Consider the following 20,930-nt stretch of genomic DNA (forward strand, 5'->3'; position numbering starts at 1 on the left):
TTGCGACTTTCCTCATCTGAAAGTTGTGCAGCCACTGCTAATCATCCCAGACATGCGTCACGATGTGATCCCATCACTCAATGCTTGTTTCCTGAGCTCAAAAGTGGAGTTCCACTGTGGTCAGCACCTCCGTGAAAGACACAAGCAATCTTGTGTCCTAGCTACTACGCGTGGCAAGATCAATGTTGCACTCCTCTTGCCTTTGTAGTTTAAGGAATAATTCCACTGCCACTCGTGACGTGTTGGTCAGAGTGAGCAGCATACTGATCAGAAGTTTGGGATCCACTCCTGCAGCCCAAAAGAGGCAGGGCATGCAGTACACAAACTGTTGAAAGATGTCACCAAATGCAGACAGAAGTACAGAGATTGCTGGGATGCGAAGCAATGCATCACGGGGCATTGGGACTGGACCCAGGATGTCCTGCGACCCCCTCCGCCTTCCCACAAGTCTTAGTGGCAAAAGAGAAAGAAGTGCTCTGTAGGAAAGTTGCTCAGAGCGCACCGCTCTGAATAACGCTGCAAGTGCCACAAGTGTGAATACACTATTGTGCAGGCAGCTGTCAGTGTGCACACACAACAGCGGGTTTTCCTTCTGAGCTTTCTGACCGGCACTGTAACTTTGCCACTGTAAACATGCCCTAAATCTTGTATGTGTTTTTTGAGAAGGAAGGGGGCAGAGTGTTAAAATATTGGTAGAGAGACACTGTCCACTTGAGGTTTATTTCAATTGACTTCCAAAATTCAGTTTCTGCTACAGTACTTTTTTTTTTTTATTAAAGATTCCCTAATTTTTAAAAATTAGGAAGAGTTAACAGCACCCCTGTTATTCATAAGGTCTTTTCAGTAAAAGAATCTGACAGCCAGGAAATACAGGGAAAAACACTGAGTTTCTGTATTGTCAAATGCAAGAGGCAAATGAAAGCAAAAATCTTTTCCCCTGTTAAAGATGACTACAACAGAAGAGTTAAGTGTTACTTGTAATTGCATGAAGTCAGTCATTTTCAGAATAAAGTTTAGGTCAATGTTCCTTTAAGAACTTCTGCACTGAATGCAGCTACTATTGAGATAGTCAGTACAGAAGTTCATACATAATTCAATTTCTTTGCAGCTCTCTATTCAGACAGTAGGGCAAACAGGATTTAACTTAGAAGTGAGCCTTAGGGATTTAATACCAATTTGTTATGGGAGCTGTGTGCTTAAGTGGTTAAATACACCTTCCTTACAGTTGCTTAACTAGTTCAGTTTGATAGCCTGCTGTTTGCTACATTAAGACAGACAAGCCTACAACCAATGGATTCCTCAAAGAAATCACTGCGTCTACATGCAGTTCTTTACTCAAAGGTTCTTTACCTAACCATGTATGCTAAAAATTCCATAGCAAGAGTTTCTACACCCCTGGGAGAAGTATGTGTCAGAATTCAGTTATCAAGCAAGTTTGTGGCTGAATAATTCTCATGTATGTTACCTATCAGTGTCTAGACAGGATATTTTAAAAGGCGTGCTATGTTTCCCCCTCCACCCTCCTTCACAGTTACTGAGAAGCCCTTTAGATTTAACAATATTTGAAGCTGTTTTTAGAGTTTGGTTAAAATCCTAATGTTGAGAGTTTCCAGGAAAAAAAAAGTGAAAAATTAGTAAGTACAAAAGCAAAAAAGCCAGGGTCTCAACTTTTCAAAATGGTAAGTGTTCCCAGGATGACCAAAGATTTGAACAGCTACCTGAACTTTCCTAAAATAGCTTGTGCCAGCATGCCTATTCTTTGCCTGTCCCATCAAACTAGCAAGTTTTACAACTCAGCCCATCATGATGCATCACTGTGGACTAGTAACCATTGCAAGTCTCAATGGATCATGGCTGGCTCCTGTTTACCCAGGATGCCAGAATTGAATGGGCTTCCTACCCCAAACTACTGACATTAAATGGTGTCTTTGAACTAGGCTATTATAAAGAAAGGACAGGTGCCCAAATATGAGGGTGAAAGCTAAGGCCACAAAGCAGCCTGGTAGAACTCCACAGTTCTTAATGTTTAACGTGTAGCAGACAGCAACATTAGAAGTAAGGGAGATTTGTTTTTTGAAAAGCTCTTGCTTGAGTGTTCTGCAGAAGTCTAGTAGAACTATTGAAAAGCATCTCAGCAATCCAGAAGTCAGGATGTCAACTGAGAAGATCCAAGCTCCAGTGGATACTCCTACCAGAACCTGAAGACACAGACTCAGTAAACTGCAAAGTGGTGCTAACATCAGACCTAGGACATCTGAAGACAAGACTGATTAGGACTACTGGAGATATCTTGGCTCCAGTACCAACAGATCTCCTGAAATAAAGGAAGCAGAATGAACGGAGGAATTCTTGATTCCAGTCCAAGAAAAGGGAATATGCCAACAACACTTGTATGACCCTGAAGGAGAACTGATGAGTCTCTCTCCTTGGTAATAAAATCACCTAGTCAGGATTTTCTGCCCTTGCAGAACAGGTAAGACAGAAAACTGAAGACACATTTGTGCTGTTGTATACAAGAACTCTGTTCAAAGAATCTTCCTAGACACAGGGGAAAGTCTCAGACTAGACAAACAGCTCAAAAAAAAAATCAATAACCCTGATGTTTAGTGTTCATCTCCTACAGAGTCCACAAACCTTAAAAAAACTGGAAAACAAGGTGAAGATCCCAGTCTCTCCACCTGGAAATATTACAGTATACATCAGGGGTGGGCAAACTTTTTGGCTCGAGGGCCACATCAGGTTTCAGAAATTGTATGGCGGGCCGGTTAGGGGAGGCTGTGCCCCCACCCCCTGCTCCACCCACCCCACTCCCTGACTGCGACCAGAACCCCCCACCCCTGACTGCCCCCCACCACTCCATCCAACCCTTCCTCTCCTTCCTGACTGCCCCCATTCAACCCCCCCTGTTCCCTGCCCTCTGACCACCCCCACCTCTATCCACACCTCTGGCCGCTGACCACCCCCAAACCTCCCTGCCCTCTATCCAACCCCCTTACCGCGTTGCCTGCGGCACCAGTGGCTGACAAAGCTACAGCTGCACCACCCGGCTGGAGCCAGCCACGCAGCACAGAGCACCGGGTCAGGCCGGGCTCTCCAGCCCCGCTGCCCAGAACATTGTGCCTGCAGCACAGTGAGCTGAGGCTGTGGGGGGGGGGAGGGGGGGCAGGAGCTCAGGGGCCAGGCAGAATGGTCCTGTGGGCTGGATGTGGCCTGCAGGCTGTACTTTGCCCTCCTCTGGTATATATGGTAAAGCAGGTGACAACTGAACTCCCTGATGAGTGTTTTCAGTGACCTGAAAACTATGTGGTTCAGGTGTAAATAGCATCAAAAGTGTGACATCTTTGTAATTAGTTTTATAGATAAAGGCATTACCTAATTACACTGTCATGGAACCTCTCTGTGGACTAGAGTCTAGACAGAGACAAGGATACACTCAGACCCAACAGTAGGAGAAGGTCAGGTACCAACTTTCCAGCTTAAAGGATGGCATCCCATAGATACTTACAGTCAGTTGGCCAGTAACAGGACTTTAATTGGCAAATTGCCTCTTCTCACTGGACAAATTTTAGTAACAATGTAGCAATTTTAATGTACTGTGGAACCAAGGAATAGGTGTTCTTAATCTCATCTGAAAATATCAGATCTACAAGTTAAGTGGGCATTGTCGCTACTTGAGTGTCCAGGGTCAGGTAAATTTAAAACATGAAAACACTTCTGAGGCATCTGCACTAGAAACAGATTAGCTGCTACAGAAAGATGAAGGAAGAAAGTCCTATATCTTCCTGGCACTGCAGAAGAACAGGCTCCAGGACTGAACCATCAGAGATGTGACACCAGAAGGCCCAACCAAGTTGCAACAGAGGCTTCCAATATCAAGGAAGTGTAGTCCCAACAGTGACTGCTAATGTTTTTATTTTGAAAGGAGTTGCTCCCAGGAAGCTTGGGGGATGTCAATTTTAGTAGATTGCACATAAATAGAAGCATGCAAATCCAGCCTCTGTAGATGATATTGGAGCAGATCCGAGAAAGAACTTCAATTTGAGTCTGGGAATGGTTTTCAAGATTTCAGTGCTGGGGATGTTTCAGCACTCAAGGACACTTCGGTTAGGGAATCCCGTTGAGGGGTTCTGGGAGCCTAAGGCAGCAGTTCTGGGTACGCCTCATAATTCTGGCCAGGAACTAGAAAGTGTTCTACTGATTTCATCTGGAGGACCTCCCACAAAAGGAATGTCTAGGCCCTAGAGCAGGAGCGGACAAACTTTCTGGCCTGAGGGCCACCTCAGGTTTCTGAAATTGTATGGAGGGCCGGTTACGGGAGGCTGTGCCTCCCCAAACGACCAGGCATGGCCCAGCCCCTGCCCCCTATCCAACCCCCCCCCTACTTCTTGCCCCCTGATGGTCCCCCAGGACTCCTGCCCCATCCACACCTCCCTGTCCCCTGACCACCACCACCCTTGACTGCCCCCTGCTGCCCCATCCAACCCCTCCTCTCCTTTCTGACTGCCCCCCCAGGACCCCTGCCCCATCCAACCACCCCTTCTCCTTGACTGCCCTTAGAACCCCTGTCCCCCCATCCAACCCCCTCTCCTCCTTCCTGACTGCCCCCCGGGACACCTGCCCCCATTCAACAACTCTGTTCCCCACCCCACCCCCTATCCACACCCCTGCCCCAACCACCACCCCAAACTCCCCTGACTCCTTACCACGCTGCCTGGAGTGCCGGTGGCTGTTGGCATTACAGCCCCGCCACCCAGAGCACCAGGTCAGCCAGCCGTGCCGCCCAGCTGGAGCCAGCCATGCCACCACACAGCACAGAGCACTGAGTCAGGCCGTAGCTCTGCAGCTGCGCTGCCCGGCAAGAGCTCACAGCCTCGCCACCCAGAGCGCTACACTGGCAGCAGAGTGAGCTGAGGCTGGGGGCAGAAACAGCAGGGGAGGGGCCGGGCTAGCCTCCTGGGCCAGGAGCTCAGGGGCTGGGCAGGAGGGTCCCATGGGCCAGATGTGGCCTGCAGGACGTAGTTTGCCCACCTCTGCCCTAGAGCCTCAGCCAATTATCCCTGCAGGTTCTGGGCGAAAGCTATTGTTGACATGGTCTCATGTAAACACTACTCAGAGGTTAAGCATCTGATACCAAAAACACTCTGGGACAGAAAACCCAGTTTTTAAGTGCCAACTCAGTCCCCAGCAGACCAGGTGACTCTGGTGCCACCCATAAGAACAGCAATCAGCAGTGCCAGGTTCTCAGCACCTGACTCAATCTAGATAGTCCCCAGGGCTATCAGCCACTTATGCCAGACAGATTCGCAGCATGCAATTTTCCTGATCCCGCAGTGCTAAATTCTTAGCATTCGACTGCTAAGCCCAGAGTTGATAGTTCCACAAAATCAAGGGAGCTGGCACTTCAGCACCTGAGTGTTTGCAAGTCAGGGAACTTGGTGACAGTCATGATGGGGATAACACCACTTTACTAAGTGACATTTCAGAGACTGTCAGCTGGATTCAGTGCTGTTGACTATCCGCAAACCCAAAGACCTGGATATGTGTGTCTAGTAGTAGTGAGCCACTTTGACAAATGGTTTACCCAAGTTATTGCTGTTGCATCTTTGGCAGCTAGCTATGTTGACTCAGATGGATCCTATGATCCCACTGTCACTTGAGTACAAAACCTCTAACTAGTGGTTCACCAGTCACTGATGCTGGATTTTTGACACTAGGGGAAACTAGAGACATCTGTGCACCAACCACTTCAAGCAAGTGGCCCACGACAAACAGTTGTGCTGGATTCTCAGCACCAGATTGTCAGAGGCCTGGAGACCGAATGCCACTTCACTTAGACCACTTCAAGCAAGTGCATACAATAGTCAAAGGTATTAAAATCCTGGTACCCAGATAAAGATGACCCACACTGATATGGGGACATTAATACTCAACATAGTGTGCTGCAGGCCACTTTAATGACAAATACTAGGCACTGGACTCTGTTGATCTAGATGAATGCAGGGACCTTGGTACCACTTAGAGGTCACTGAACCACTAGAGTCAACAATGCCAGAACTCTGGCATCAGATTAGGTAGACCTGGAGAGATCCAGCGGTCTTTGTGCTGTGCCAACAGTGCTGAAACTTCAGCAATGGGCTCAGTCAGTTGGTTAAGACCAGGAACCTGGATGCCATTTAACATGAGACAAACTACAATTTCTCTCTCTTTTTTTTTTTTTAAAAACCATTTAGGTATGTCTTATACTTAACTGAAAGTTAAGTCCTTACCACCATAAAGGATGTAGTAATTTTGGTTCTGATCAGAATGTGTTTTCACATCTACCACAAGGTATTTAAAGTATGGTTTGATGTAATGTAATGTAATACTAAATATGGAGATACTAAATCTCTCCATAAACACATTGGTTATCCTGCAACATACACATTTAAAAAAAAAAAAAACTTACGTTGTTTGAATCTTGATAAAAGCAAACTGGTTGAATACAGCACTACACAATGCAGAAGCTTTTAACAGCTATGTCCACATGCTGTTACCACCTAACCATTATACAATTACGTTCTTGTATCATCTTCTCGCCCCACCAAGTTCCAGTACCATCTTCTGCCCAAACCAACAACCTGCTATATTTCAGAAGTAGTCAATCATCCTCTAACTAATACAAAACATGCTGAGTTTTTTTATATTTGTCTTAAACTGTCATCTCTGTAGTGACTGCTTTGCAGGCATGGCAAAAAAGTATCTATAAGCAATAGCTTGACTCAGGATCATCAAATCTCTCTTCTTCATCTGATGCTAATACAGACTTTTAAAGGGTCACTGAAATTTAGCATGCTTTTTGAGTATTAATTGTTATAAGTAAAACCTAAGATTCTTTATAACTGAAATATCAGAAAACATTTTTGGTTTTTCTAGTTTGTTTTCTGTGTGGCCTTCTCACCAAATGAGAGAAAATACATTTTTAAGCATTAGGAAAGCATGGATGTAAAACTACAAATGTTAGCAGGAGGATCCAGAAAAAGAGGGTAGTACCGTCAGTTTGGGGTTTTTTTTTCCCCCAAACTGACTAGATTTCTGTCTGACATTGTCCCCCAAGTTTCTATACAGAGTCAATGCACAAGAAATTGTTATACAGAAACAATATTTGGTAACATTAAGATGACAAACTAGGGATTTAGAACTGAAGTGCAATCTGTTTTACTGAGTTGTCATTACTGCAATGCTGATTATGAAAAAAAAAGTAAATCTGACAGTGCGGCTATTGACTTTAGCTCAGCCCTACACTAAGAAAAATATCGGAAAAATCTCATTTTTAAGATCTGAAAACATTACACTAAACAAAACCATACAACTTACAGTGACAGAAGGGAAAAAAATCAACCTTCAATTTTCACACTTCAGTCACTGTGGCTAGATTCTGTATCTACAGCACTGTCTAGAACGCAGTAAAAATGGCTTTTACAGTATTTGAGCCTTGTGATGTCAGTTTTTGAAAACAGAAAGCTCTATTCAACTCTTAGTTCACAGGAAGGCAACTAAAGTCTAAGCAGAAAGATTCAGGTACACATGCGTAGATATTTCTACACATTTTTAGACGTATAAATTTTTTTCTTTAAAATAACTGGCAACTCCTATAGCGGACAGACAGCATTACCTACAATAAAAGTGGTCTTACTGACCTAACAGACTGAAGTTAGAAACAGTATCCAGTAAATGTGAATTTTCCCACCCAAAGCAGTGTGTTAACAACCCACACTATTAAAAGTGACCAAAAATGAATGCCAGAAGACACCTAGTGAAACTATTTATAAAGCTGAGGTTTTGGGGGTTTTGTTGCTATGTATTTTCATGTGTGCTTTTGCACAAAATAGACCTAGGTATCTTGTACATGTTCTGCTTTACTCTGTGCATTTGACAACAGTTCATACAGTCAGTTTTCATATTTGTTTCGTCCTTTCACCCAGCAATGAGGGAGAGGACAACATTAAAGACAGCATAATGACAGAAAACCTAGGGACAGTATCTAAAGCTACTTTTTTTTAAAAAGGAACTTACATTTTGAGTTTGGGCCCCTTTAAAGCTTGTCAATTCCACTTCATGCATGTTGGTACCCTAAATGTCAAACTATTTTTTTCCATAGTCATTTACTACTATTTCTCAAACTTCAACACAACACAAAAACAGTAGCATTGAGTACACTGGGCAGCCAACACAAAAAGATAAAGAGGAAAGGGTGATGAATGTTTGAAACAGTTTCTATACATCTTTTCTTGAGACATTCAAAAATTAGATATTTAACCCTGTTTTCAGTATGGTCTGCTGAACTCAAAAGCCAGGAATCATTACACATGATGTTTGGAAAGAGGAAGCCTTTGCACAACTGGCTACAGACACTATGTGCAACAACTTAATATTTAAGTATGAGATTCTCTTTCATACATAGAATTGTTTAAGCCTTTGTATAATCTATTAGGAAAGTTAACCTCAAATGTAGTCTACTCTAATGTCTGAGACACTGACTGCTCCTAATGTGCTGTTAATACATTCACCTCCTGCAAAAGCAGCTCACCTAAACACTGAAGGGGGATGGGGAGGAGAGAAAAGTGTCAGTTTTCCCCTAATGACTTGTTTTGCCTTTCCTCCTTCCTCTGGGTTAGGAAGTAACTGTAGCTATCATTTTATATTCAACTTATCCCTGTGGCTGGATAGGACAGGTTCACAAAAATGTAGTTTACTAATTTAACTGCTTTAACTTTAATGAAATTAGTGTTTGGGAGGCTTCTGTAATAATCTCATTGTAAAAGAGAAGAACCAGTCTGACTATGTTTAAAAAAAACCCAGTAACTGATAACGTTAACACAGTGGCAAGAGAGTAACAGCTATACAAGTAACATGGTCTGCCTCCTCCCTTTGCAAGCACTGTATTAGGCAAGATGTGCCCTAAGTATTCCCTAGGTCTAGGAAATCAAAGTATCACGTCTGACATGAAGCAGCCTCCTTGGTCCTTACCCTACAATCTTTGTACAGACTTAACCCCATATTTTAGCTTAATCCACTAGAGAGCTTTAGGTGTCACACCAGGGCATCTGGCCATGTTTAAATAAGAATACAAGCCTGCAAAAAATAAGTTTAAACTGTTTCTCCCTTTATGGCAGGGGTCGGCAACCTTTCGGAAGTGGTGTGCCGAGTCTTCATTCATTCACTCTAATTTAAGGTTTTGCATGCCAGTAATACATTTTAACGTTTTTAGAAGGTCTCTTTCTGTAAGTCTATAACATATAACTAAACTATTGTTGTATGTAAAGTAAATAAGGTTTTTAAAATGTTTAAGAAGCTTCATTTAACATTAAATAAAATGCGAGCCCTCCGGACCAGTGGCCAGGAAGGACCCAGGTAATGCGAGCTGATTTTCAGTGGCACTCACATGCCGCCTTTAGCATGCCGCCTTCAGGTTGCCTACCCCTGCTTTATGGCTTGTAAACGTGGTCTCAGTTTGGTTTTCACACACTGAAACTGAAATTCTAGTATGCTCTATTTTTTTCAAGAAAGTCTATGGAGAACTGGAGAAGTACCAAGGAAGTGAAACATGAAGCGGCGAGTGAAAAGGAGAAGGATTTTTATTCAAATTCTTTTTTGTTTAGGGACCTCTGTGATGGGTTGGATCACGGAAACCCTGCCAGCTGATGTGCCAAGACTACTTCTGCCCTTCCTTTCCCTACATCTTGGGACTCCAGCACCCTGTCTTGTTGAGCCAGACACGCCAGTCTGTTCCAACACAGACCCAAGATCTGAACCATATGCCCCAAAGCTGCAGACTCAACTGAAAGCAACTTAAGAAGTGTTCCTGTCTTTAACACTCAGATGCCCAATTGCCAGTGGGGTCCAAACCCCAAATAAATCCATTTTACCTTGTATAAAGCTTATACAGGGTAAACTCAAGTTGTTTGCCCTCTATAACACTGATAGAGGTGCACAGCTGTTTGTTCCCCCGTCCCCCATATTAATACATACTTGGGGTTAAATAATAAGTAAAAAGTTATTTTATTAAATACAGAAAGTAGGATGTAAGTGGTTCCAAGTAGTAGCAGACAGAACAAAGTGAATTACCAAGCAAAATAAAATAGAATAGAATACACAAGTCTATGTCTAATACAGTAAGAAACTGAATACAGATAAAATCTCACCCTCAGAGATGTTTCAATATGTTTCCTTCCCAGACTGGATGCCTTCCTAGTCTGGGCCCAATCCTTTCCCCTGTAAAGCCCTTGTTCCAGCCCAAGTGGTAGCTAGGGCATTTCTCATGACTGCAGCCCCCTTTGTTCTGCTCCACCCCATTATATAGCTTTGGCACAAGGCAGGAATCTTATCTCTGTGGGTGTGCCCCTCTAAATGGAAAAGCAGCAGGTTAAAGACAGATTCCAGTTCAGGTGACATGATCACATGTTACTGTAAGACTTCATTACCCACTTGTAAGTCTTCCTGTATACATGTGTGCTGGCAAGTAAAACAGAGCCATCTACAAACAATTGTCCTGGTTAATGGGAGCCCTCAAGATTCCAAACCACCACTAATGGCCCACACTTTGCATAATTACAATAGGCCCTCAGTTATATTTCAGATTTCTAGTTTCAGATACAAGAATGATACATTCATACAAATAGGATGAACACACTCAGATTATAAATTTTCTAATACCTTACAAAAGACCTTTTGCATGAAGCATATTAGCATATTTTCATAAAATCAGATAGAGTGCAACATCACAGCCTCTCTCTCAATGGCCTCTCAACCAGTTGAAGGAGAATCCTTAGCAAAGATCCTGCCACTTTATGAGCTGAACTCCTCTCAGCCTCCAAAACAACTTCCAGCAAATAAAAGGAAGAAGTTTCAGGAATATAAAATACTGCCTAAGAGACTATAACATGCAAGTTTTAAAAAAGCACTCCACACATCCTTGACACATCATAATAGCTAGGGCCTGATGAAGTTTACCTGTGCATGGGTAAAGAGGCACTTAAGTCAAGAAGGCTGTTTGGTTCTGTAGCTGCTGTTGAATTGTACTTGTTTTTCTAACTTGTGTCTGGAGTGCCCCAGGACATCCACCCCCTTTTAATTATGCTTAGAAAGCCAAGGGATTAATAGAAATAAAAAGTACAAACTCAGTTCTGCTCTGTCTGCCACTACTTCACATGTAGTTCACAGTCACCATCTAACTTAGTGCCAAAAAAGGAGCAAACTAGGAATGAAATAGGAGAGAGAAAAAACAGCCTCATTCTACTATAACATGTTTTACATGGATTACACTTTACATTGAAGGCTGGCAGAATGTGGCTACCCAGCTAGTAAGCAGTGCCTTGCAAAGAGGGATAGTTTTCCCCAGTTGCCTGTTACATTCCACCCTAAAACAAATGGGTTGGTTTTAAACTTTTAATTTATAAGAATTTAGCAGGCTGGGACATTGCTACATAAGACTGAATCTTTCCATAAGTGACACCACCTAATTTGCAATTAGTAAAGCTACTCAACCGACAAAGCTTCCTGTTTCTATGGGTTGCTGGCAGGGCATTCTCCACGGGAGGTCCTCAACTCTGAAATTCATTTCTCACCCTCTGGTGAAATGCTAGAGATCAGGTCTCCTAGATCCAGGGTATGCTACCACTTCGTGGCAAGTATAAAAACAAGAAACGGAACTGGAAAATAGAATTTAATACTATCTGCCCGGGATGGGAAACCGGCCCCCACCCCGAGACTGCACAGAGAATTTTTTTTTATTAAAGAAAAACAAATCAAGCAACACTACTGCCCAGGGTATTTGTTAGCTGTAACCTGAGGGTGCAATTTGGAGGGGATGGGGATATAATTTAGCTTTCTAGAGTGCCCAGGGGTCAGCAGCGGCGCCTCCACCAAATCAAAAACAAAACCCAACCCACCGGAGGGGAAAGAAAAGAAAAGAAAAGAGGGGTGGGGTGGGGCTGGGGGAATAGCTAGGGCAGAGCCCCACGGGAGCAACGCCTGAGCCGCCGCCGCCGCCGCCACGCCAGGGTGCGGGAGCTGGGGGTAGCGGGAGGGGAGACCAGCTCGCCAGGCTGGGGGGGGGGGGCTGCCGCGGAGGCTCTGCCCCAGGGGGCGGGGGCCCGTCCTGGGGGCCGCTGCAGGGAGGAGGGGGATGGGGCGGGGCGGTACCTTGGCTCGCTGGTCCCAGCTGTACTGCGGCGGCTTCGCCTCCTCGTCCGCGGCCGGGGGGTCCTGGCCCGCCCCGCCCTGCGCGCCCCCCTTCGCCTCTTTCCGCCTCTTGCCGAAGCAGCAGCCCATGGCCCCGCCGCGCGCCCCGAGGCGCCTCCCGACACCCAGGCGCCCCCCGCCGCGCGCCCGCACCGACGCAGCGACCCCGCCCTGGCCTCTCCCCGCGCGCCGCCGCCGCCGCCGCCGCCGCTTCCGGCTTCTCCCACACCCGTCTCCCTGGGATACCGCGGCCCCGCCCTCTCCACCTGCACCCAATGGCGGCGCGGCTCCGCTAATCAGCCTCGCCGGCCGCCGGGGCGCCGGGCTCGAGACGCTTTTAAAGAGACAGGCGCCGTGTTTTGCCTGGCCCCGCCTCCTCCCCTGCCCCTGCCGGGGGAAAGAGGGAAGCAAAAAAACAATAAACAAATCCCCCCTCCCTCTTCTTCGGTGCCCGCCCCCGCCTGCTCCGTTCGTTCCCGTCTGGCAGCTTCGAAGTTAAAAAACAATTGTTACAAGTTTGGCCCCGTTTCTAACAACCACCAACAGCAGCAGCCCCCGGGACATGTGCCACCGCCCCGTCGGTCAAAATAAATCCTGGTTGTTTTCTTTTTGGGAATTTTTAATTCTGGAATTTCATAGAAATTTCAACATTAAAAACATGTCACCCAGCTTCAGGAGCCAGGGTTAAAAGCCTCGGCCAACCACCAGGCATCTGCAGCCACAGCAAAACGCCTGACAGAACCAGGTTGAAAATGGGGCACCATTGACTGAAAACCCTTCAACACGCCTACAAACAGGACAGTGCACAGCAAGATCCATGGGGAGAGGATTTGTTCTGCAGTTGCCACCTCCTATAATATTTAGAACAAAGCTGCTGGTTTAGGGTTCACATCTTCAAGCTTTTCTCTATGTTCATCAGGACTAAAACTTCCTTTTAAAAAAACCAAAAGGCAGATTTTGTCATAATCACATGATTCCAGCAGCTGGGGCTCTAAGAAAAACACCAAATATCATAAGCTCACAATAAAATTCTGAGGGTTATCAGCACTGAGGAAATATAGCTGTGTGTTTTGGAGAGTTACCAACAATATATAGGGTGCCAGATTCTGCTTCGTGCTTATACACAAGTGCAGAGTTTGTGCGCACATATGTAGACATGCGTGGAAACAATTCCTGTTTTTGTACTTAGGGGTGCACAGGGCCTACTTCCTCCTTATGCCCTTGAAGTCACACAGAGTGCCAAATGGGAAAGAGAAGCCAGAATCTAAGCCCTGGTCAAACCAGCTGCACAGGGAGTAAGCTGAACCCTCTAAGAGAAATAGCACACATCCAAGTCCTGCCTCTATGATTCTGCATCACCTCTTTCTACGTACCTACCAAACATAGTTGTGCCCAGTGTTTTAGTAGAACTTTACAGTGTAGAAAAGATTGGGTTTTTTTACATTGCACTTACCCAGCACTTGCCATCTGAAGATCTAAGTTCAGGATAAACATTCATTAATTTTCACAACACTGTTAGGAGGGAAGTGCCTAATTACAACAGTTTGTTTAAATTAAAAGTAAGTATAGTAATGGCTGGTAGTAACTGAGTTATTACTGCAATCATACTGCTACTGTACTTCAGGCTACAATTTTATCAAGTCTCAACTCATAAGCAGGGCTTGGCCTTGTTAGTATTTAGATAGGAAACTAAATGCTGGAAAATTACTTATGATTTCTCAGTAAGTGGCATGCTGCCTTCTTAGTCAGTGTGGTGGCAAGGGGCACTGTGCAAATGTATTTTGCACGAAAGGTAACACCAAGATCCTGACCACTTGTGGCCATTACAAATTCCATAGCACTTTTTGCAAGAAATTTTAGCCATAACACCATGGAAAACTTCCAGCACAGCTAATTAAATTGTTCCGTAATTTGGTCTTTGTTTCAAATGAATAAGTTGTTCTTCACTTCCCCATTAAAACACCTTTGTGTGGCGTTTCCCATACTAACTGGGTGAATGCATTTCCACTCCAGAGCTGGCTGTATTTCAGTACTGGAGGAAATAATTTCTGTACATATCATCTACAGTATAAAGTCCTTTGTGATGAAAAGTGCTCTATAAACTATATTGTAAATGCAAGATAACAATTTAGTAGTAAGACAGTTATAGTTATTGCATATCATTATTATTAAATAACATTTACCACATAAAATTATTCCTTACATCTAAAAAATGTTATTCTTATAAATAAAAAACTATCAGTGTTTTAAAATAAGAACGGAAGAGAGGCTGGCTGGCTCAGAGATTGCTAAAGTGCTACATAATTTTTCACCTCTATATTTAAGTCCTCAATTCCATCCGAGGGCTGCTATGTACATGAAAGAGGGAAGGTGGGGTGATGTTAGTGAGGGAAAGACCATGGCTCTATTCCTCCGCAATGGGCAATGGAGCTAGCTGGGTAGGCTGTGGGAAGGGGGATACACACACTGCAGTTACTGAAAGAGTGGCTGAATTTCATCTGCAATATGCACTACTCAAAAACTCTAGGAAGCCTGTCTGAATCAACTAGAATTACTCCTGGAGGTTCTTGCCGCATTGTGGCTCATGCTCCAGTGTGGCCCTTCTTCACTCCTTCTCCTGCTGTCCCTTGTGATATGTAGGCAGGACTTAAAATCCACATTCAGGGCCTAAATGCAGCTGGGAACTGTATCTTTATTTTACAATAAAAATGCTTTAAACCATTTTAAAATAATTTAATAATGAAAGACTATTCAAAAACCCACACTCCATCACCCTACATATAAATAAATACAGTTAAATCTGGAAAAAACATTTGGAGAAGTCTGTCTTAATAGTAGGCTGGCTAGCATCAAAAAGACTATGACTTTTCATGGGAACCCCCTGAAAGTCATGCTGTTTGTCATGGAAGTTATGGCTGTAACAGTCTGAAGTCCCAGCCCTACAACTTCTAACTGGTGGGTGGACTGCAGTGCTTGTGCTAAAACATGTACAAAAAGTCACGGGACTGGGACCTTAGTTACAACCCACCAGGCCTAAATATGGCCTATTAATAACACATATCCCCTTTCCAGTAGGACATAGCACTTACCTGCAACCCTGATGAATTATAAGATATCAGGCCTTAAAATAAGGCTATCTTTGTGTAGGGAAAGCTATTTGAACATTTTTTGTAAGAAGCCTCTAAAATGTATCTAGTTTATTTTCTATCTCAATCTTTTGATATTAGACTCATGATTTTAAAGTCTTGTCTACACTATCAAGGTTTGTCGACAAAAGGCAGTTTTTGTCGACAAAACAATGAATGCGTACACACTGTGATGTGACTTTTGTCAGGAAAAATGGCCAGGTTTGGTGAAAAAATACAACCACCCCAATAAGAGACATACAACTTTTTCCTCTAAATTTTTCTTAACAAAGTGCCAGTGTAGACATCATCGCTTTAATTGGTCTCCAGGAGGTCTCCCACAATGCCCATCGTGACCGTTCTGGTCAGCAGTTTGAACTCCACTGCCCTGCAGCCAAGTAAACAATCATCCCTTCCTCCCCCTTAGAAGCCCCAGGAATTTTTAAAATTCCATTTCCTGCTGGCTCGGAATGGAGAGGTCTCATCGCATCTTCCCAGGTGACCATGGTGGGTTATCGCACCAAACGCTCTCCTGCTTGGACCACTGCAGAGTTGTTGGATCTGATCAGTATTTGAGGAGAGGAGACTGTGCAATCACAGTTGTAGGAATTGGGATACCTATGGGCACATTTCTCTAGGCTTGTGCAAAAAGGGCTATGATCGGAACACGCTGCAGGACAGAGCAAAGATAAAGGAACTGAGGCAGGTGTACCATAAAGCAAGAGAGGCAAACTGTCACTCCAGTGCTTCACCTAAGGCCTGCCGGCTCTATAAGGAGCCAGATTCTATCCTTGGTGGCGACGCCACCTCCACCGCCAAGAGCCCCGTGGATACTTCGGTGGGCCTGGAGGTGGCCAAAAGAGGACCAAACCCAGAGGACGAAGTTATTGATGAAGAGGTGGAGTTAGACGACGATGTGGAGTTCCTGGCGGGGTCGCCCGGTGGGGCAGGCAGCCAGGAACTGTTCTCCACTCCAGAGTTGTCTAGCCAATCTAAGCAGTTGCTCTCTGGTGAGCAAGAAGCAGGAGAGGAGACACTTGTAAGTGGCTGTGGTTTGTGTAGTGCGACGGTATGGGTTCAGGGTATAGAAATGTACAAGGCTGGCTGTGTTTCTGTGAGCTGGACATTTCTCTGTGTACTAATCAGTATAGCAGAACAGGGTGTTGATGCACACCAAGATCTCACGGGAATCCTCCAGAGAGATCTCTAGGAAAGTTTCCTGGAGGTACTTGTCAATCCTCTGCCGAAGGTTCCATGGCAGAGCAGCTTTGTTCCTTCCCCCATTGTAGGAAACTTTCCCGCTGCATTCAGCAATCACTTGTACAGGGACCAAAGCAGCACATAGGTGAGCAGCATAGGGTGCAGGGCGGAAGCCACAAACTTGGACCAGATATACCCTCATTTCCCTGCTTACCCTTAGCAGTGAGATATCTGCTAGAATGTGGAAAAGTGCGGGAGAATTTTAGAATTTTTCCCTGGTCAACTGCACCATGACCCTTGCAGACTGTGTGCTCTTTTCCCCATGTAGAGCACCCCCTCCTCAGCCAACACTCACCATGTTTTGGCTGTTCGCAGAGATGTGTTACTGCCAAGGGTCAGTGAGAAAATTATTGTTATGTTGCAAAAGGTGTATTTAACTGAAATGTTTCAATGCTGTGCGTGAATTTAACAATCCCACTTCTGTGCATTGTCCCTTGTGCTTCGGCAGATGTGGTCTTCAGGAACATCCCACACACCCCGGCCAGGCATGTCTGCCAGATTAGAGAGTGCCCAAGATGCAGCAAAGAAGACATGCTTCGGGAGGTACTGCACTGCTCCAATGCAGAGAAAAGGGAACAGAAGGAGTGCTGGGAAGCCAAACAGCAGGACAGAAAAGAGAATCAGGAGTTTGTTAAGGATGCAACTGAGCGGATGATTAAAGTCATGGAAGAGCAAACGCAGATGCTGAAGTCCTTAATAATTTTGCAGACTGAGCAGAGCTCTCCCCTGCAGCACATTCAGAACTCTTTTCTATCCCCCAACCCAAACTCCACCCGCATAGTCCTTTCCGCTTTCTGCGGCTTCTCGGTTTCCCCTTCACTCCGCCCTCTCAGACAACTTTCAAAATGACAGCTGTATCTACACAGAGCTGTGAAAGTCTGCCCTTCCCTGGTTCCTCCTTTCCCTCCAAGCATCTTTGTGAGTTTATGTGTGTGTGTGTGTGTGTGTGTGCTGTTTCTTGTGCAATAAAAGCTAAGTTTTTGAATGGTAACTCATCTTTATTTGGTTCCTACAAATTGAAATATCAGGCACTACCAATACATACACAGGCAGTTTAAATGATTTTCTTACTGGAATGTAAGGCCCCAAATGTCACCATCACTTCCTAGGAAAACTACATGTAATGTAACATTGCAGTACCAATCATAGAGATACACATTACTGGTTCTCATTTTCAAAGTGTTGCCTCAAAGCCTCCCTGATTCAAATTACCTCCCTCAGGGCTTCTCTGATAGCCCTGGTATCTGGCTGCTCAAAATCAGCAGCCAAGCCATCTGCCTCAACACTCCACTCCTGAGCAAACTTTTCACCCTTAGCTTCACAGAGATTATGCAATGTATAGCACTCGATTTTGACCATGGGAATATTATCCTCATTGAGGTCTAACCTGCCATACAGGTATCCCCAGCGCACCTTTAATCTGCCAAAGGCACATTCAACTGTCATCCAGCACCTATTCAGCCTGTTGTTGAACCACTCCCTACTGCTGTCCAGGTGTCCCATGTAAGGTTTCATGAGCCACGGCTGTAAGGGTTACGCCAGGTCTCCCAGGATCACTATGGGCATTTCAACATCCCCCACTGTAATCTTCTGGTTTGGAAAGAAAGTCCTCGCTTGTAGCTTTCTGTACAAGCCAGTGTTCCTGAACATGCGTGCGTCATGCACCTTTTTAGACCACCACACGTTGATGTCAATGAAACTCCCCCCGTATCCACAAGCGCCTGCAACACCATGGAGAAGTACCCCTTCCTATTGATGTGCTCCATCACAAGGTGGTCTGGTGCCAAAATTGAAATATGTGTGCCATCTATCGCCCCTCCACAGTTAGGGAAACCCAATTCTGCAAACCCATTCACTATTTCATGCACATTTCCCAGAGCCACGGTCTTTCGTAGCAGGATGCTATTCATTGCCCTGCACACTTGCATTAACACAGTCCCAACGATCGACTTCCCCACTCCAAATTGATTTGTGACCGACTGGAGTCACCAGCTTCCACACAGCGATTGCCACACACTTCTCTACCGATAGGGCAGCTCCCATTCTGGTGTTCTTGCACCATAGTGCTGGGGCAAGCTCCGGACACAGTTCCAGGAAGGTGGCTTTCTGCATATGAAAGTTCTGTAGCCACTGCTCATCATCCCAGACCTGCATGACAATACGATCCCACCATTCAGTGCTTGTTTCCTGAACCCAAAAGCGATGGTCTACCCTATGCAGCTATTCTGTGAATGCCAAAAGCAAAAGTTGCTCCTATCCGTATCACATAGCATGTCAGGCACCTAGGAGTCTTCTTCAGTTAGGAACTTCATGATTAATTGCACTGCCATCCACGATGTATTCATGACAGTTAAGAGAGCATAGGAGAGTAGTGAGGGATCCATCCCTTCTCACAAAGATGCCGGGGTGCACAGCAAAGAAGGGCTGTTGAAAAATGCTGTGGAAGAAAGCCAGAAGCCCATGGAGTGCTGGGACAGAAAGCAATGCATCACGGGACATTGAGCCCAGTCCCAAGATGTGCCGTGATCTGCTCCACCTTCCCACAACACCTAGCGACAGAAGGTGTCAAGCTGGACTGTGGGATAGGTACCCACAGTGCATTGCTCACACTGTCGATGATAGTGCCAACAGAGGGAGTGAGTGGGAACATGACATTCCGATTTTCACTATGCCAATTTTTGAATGTCGACGTCACCTTTGTTGACAAGACTTGGTAGTGCAGACAAGGCCTAAGACACCTCACTTTACAGGCTAAAGGATATGAAAAATAGTACCAGTACATTCCCCGCCTCTCTGCCAATCTCCCTCTCCCCTTCCCTCTGCCTCTCCTCTCTCTGACCTCCCTCCAAAGCCTTCACCCCTTTACCCCTCCCTGTCTCTCTTCTCTCCTCCTGTTCTCTCTATCTCTGAGGGCTCTTCTTTGTTTTTTCCTTTGTCACTTCCCCTCTCCCTCCTCCTTTTCTCTCCACTCCCTTTTGTCTCTGTTCCTGTCCTTATTCCCCCCACCCCTTGTCTCTCTTTTCATCTCTAAGCTCTCTCCTCTTTCCCTCAGTCTCTCTTCCCACACTTTTTAGTTCTCTCCTTATATAGGATGTTTTTCTCACAAGCTCTTCTCAGCTCAGCAAAGGGTCAGGGAAAACCCCTTAGGGTTAGTTGTGCTGTATTTCCAAGCTGCCTTCACTGCCCTTGTCTTCAGCAGGAAAAAGGTGAGAAATCTACTCGAGTAAGTTAGCTAACTCAAGATAAAATCCTAGTGCAGACAAGGCAGTTTGTACTTTTCACACAATCTCCCAGGATGGTTGAGTTAAAGCCTATGTGGGAGCCTAATGTTGCTTGACACAGAAATTTTAAGCAAATAATGGAGAATATTTGTGGCAAGTGAATTTTGAATTCATAAATGTGAGTGTTTTCACACTAGAAACCTGATTCTAAGAGTGATACTCAACAAACAAAAACATTAATATACTAGGGGTCCTTTCAAAACAGCTTTACTCAGAATACTCAGAAGTGACTGCTTATGAACTCAAGGTAGTCGTAGTACTTGTGGATTTTCACTCCTAGAGCACCATCTCCTGAGTTTTGTAGGTGTTCCTTTCGAGTGTGTGTGGAGCTGCATGATAGACACTTGGCACACATTGCTTAGGACTTGCTATTTTATTTGTTCTCCAGCCACCAGTGGGTGTGTTGATTAGCTGTGGCCAAACCTACATACCAGTGCTGTAGGACTAGTCTATACCTGAGTTAACAATTGGGTTTTAATATAATTGAACATTCCAGTGCAGACAAAGGCACAGTAATTTTAGCTAGTCGAGATTAATTCATTTTAGTGTAGACAAGCCTTGGAGAGAAGGAATGAGAAAAATTAGGCCCAATTGGACATTTTGGTTCTCATCATCCTATTTCTCCCTGCTGGGCGTTCCAGTTGACTGCTAGTTTTTGTGGCAGAGTGAGCAATGCAGTTGCACATTCCTAAAGCAGAAAACAAAAGACACGAGCTGAAGGGATGTAATGGAGCTCTTGGCACTAGGCTCCGCATCAGACCAAGCAGAGCTGTGTCCAGCAGGCCACTTCTCAAAACCCAGAAGGCAAATAAAAAGAACCCCAAATTTATTACCGGTACTTTAAAAATCTCATTATTTTCTGGCCCTGTTATGATTTTTGCATGCTTCAGGTTGATCTTTTAAATTTTAGGGTTTTAGCTGAAATTGATACAATTCATTGAAAATTAATCTCATATGGATTTAGATCCATCCAAGTTGGTGCAGGGAGATGTAAATTACACCTGCATTGTTTGCTTGGTCTCCTGTGCTCCAGGGAGTACTTGTT

At 44.9% G+C, this 20,930-nt stretch overlaps 1 protein-coding gene across 1 annotated transcript in view; it reads right to left on the bottom strand.

Annotated features, from left to right (window-relative positions):
* Window positions 1-12,343, bottom strand: part of RP2 (RP2 activator of ARL3 GTPase) — a 29,439-nt gene extending 17,096 nt beyond the window's left edge. Inside the window, exon 1 of the mRNA XM_045004824.1 lies at window positions 12,181-12,343. Within this exon, the coding sequence (XP_044860759.1) occupies window positions 12,181-12,309 (129 nt within the window). The 5' untranslated portion in view covers window positions 12,310-12,343. The remainder of the gene's footprint in view (window positions 1-12,180) is intronic.
* Between the last annotated feature and the right edge of the window lie 8,587 nt (window positions 12,344-20,930).

This window comes from Mauremys mutica, chromosome 1 (assembly GCF_020497125.1).
Source record: "Mauremys mutica isolate MM-2020 ecotype Southern chromosome 1, ASM2049712v1, whole genome shotgun sequence".
Classification (NCBI taxonomy): domain Eukaryota; kingdom Metazoa; phylum Chordata; order Testudines; family Geoemydidae; genus Mauremys; species Mauremys mutica.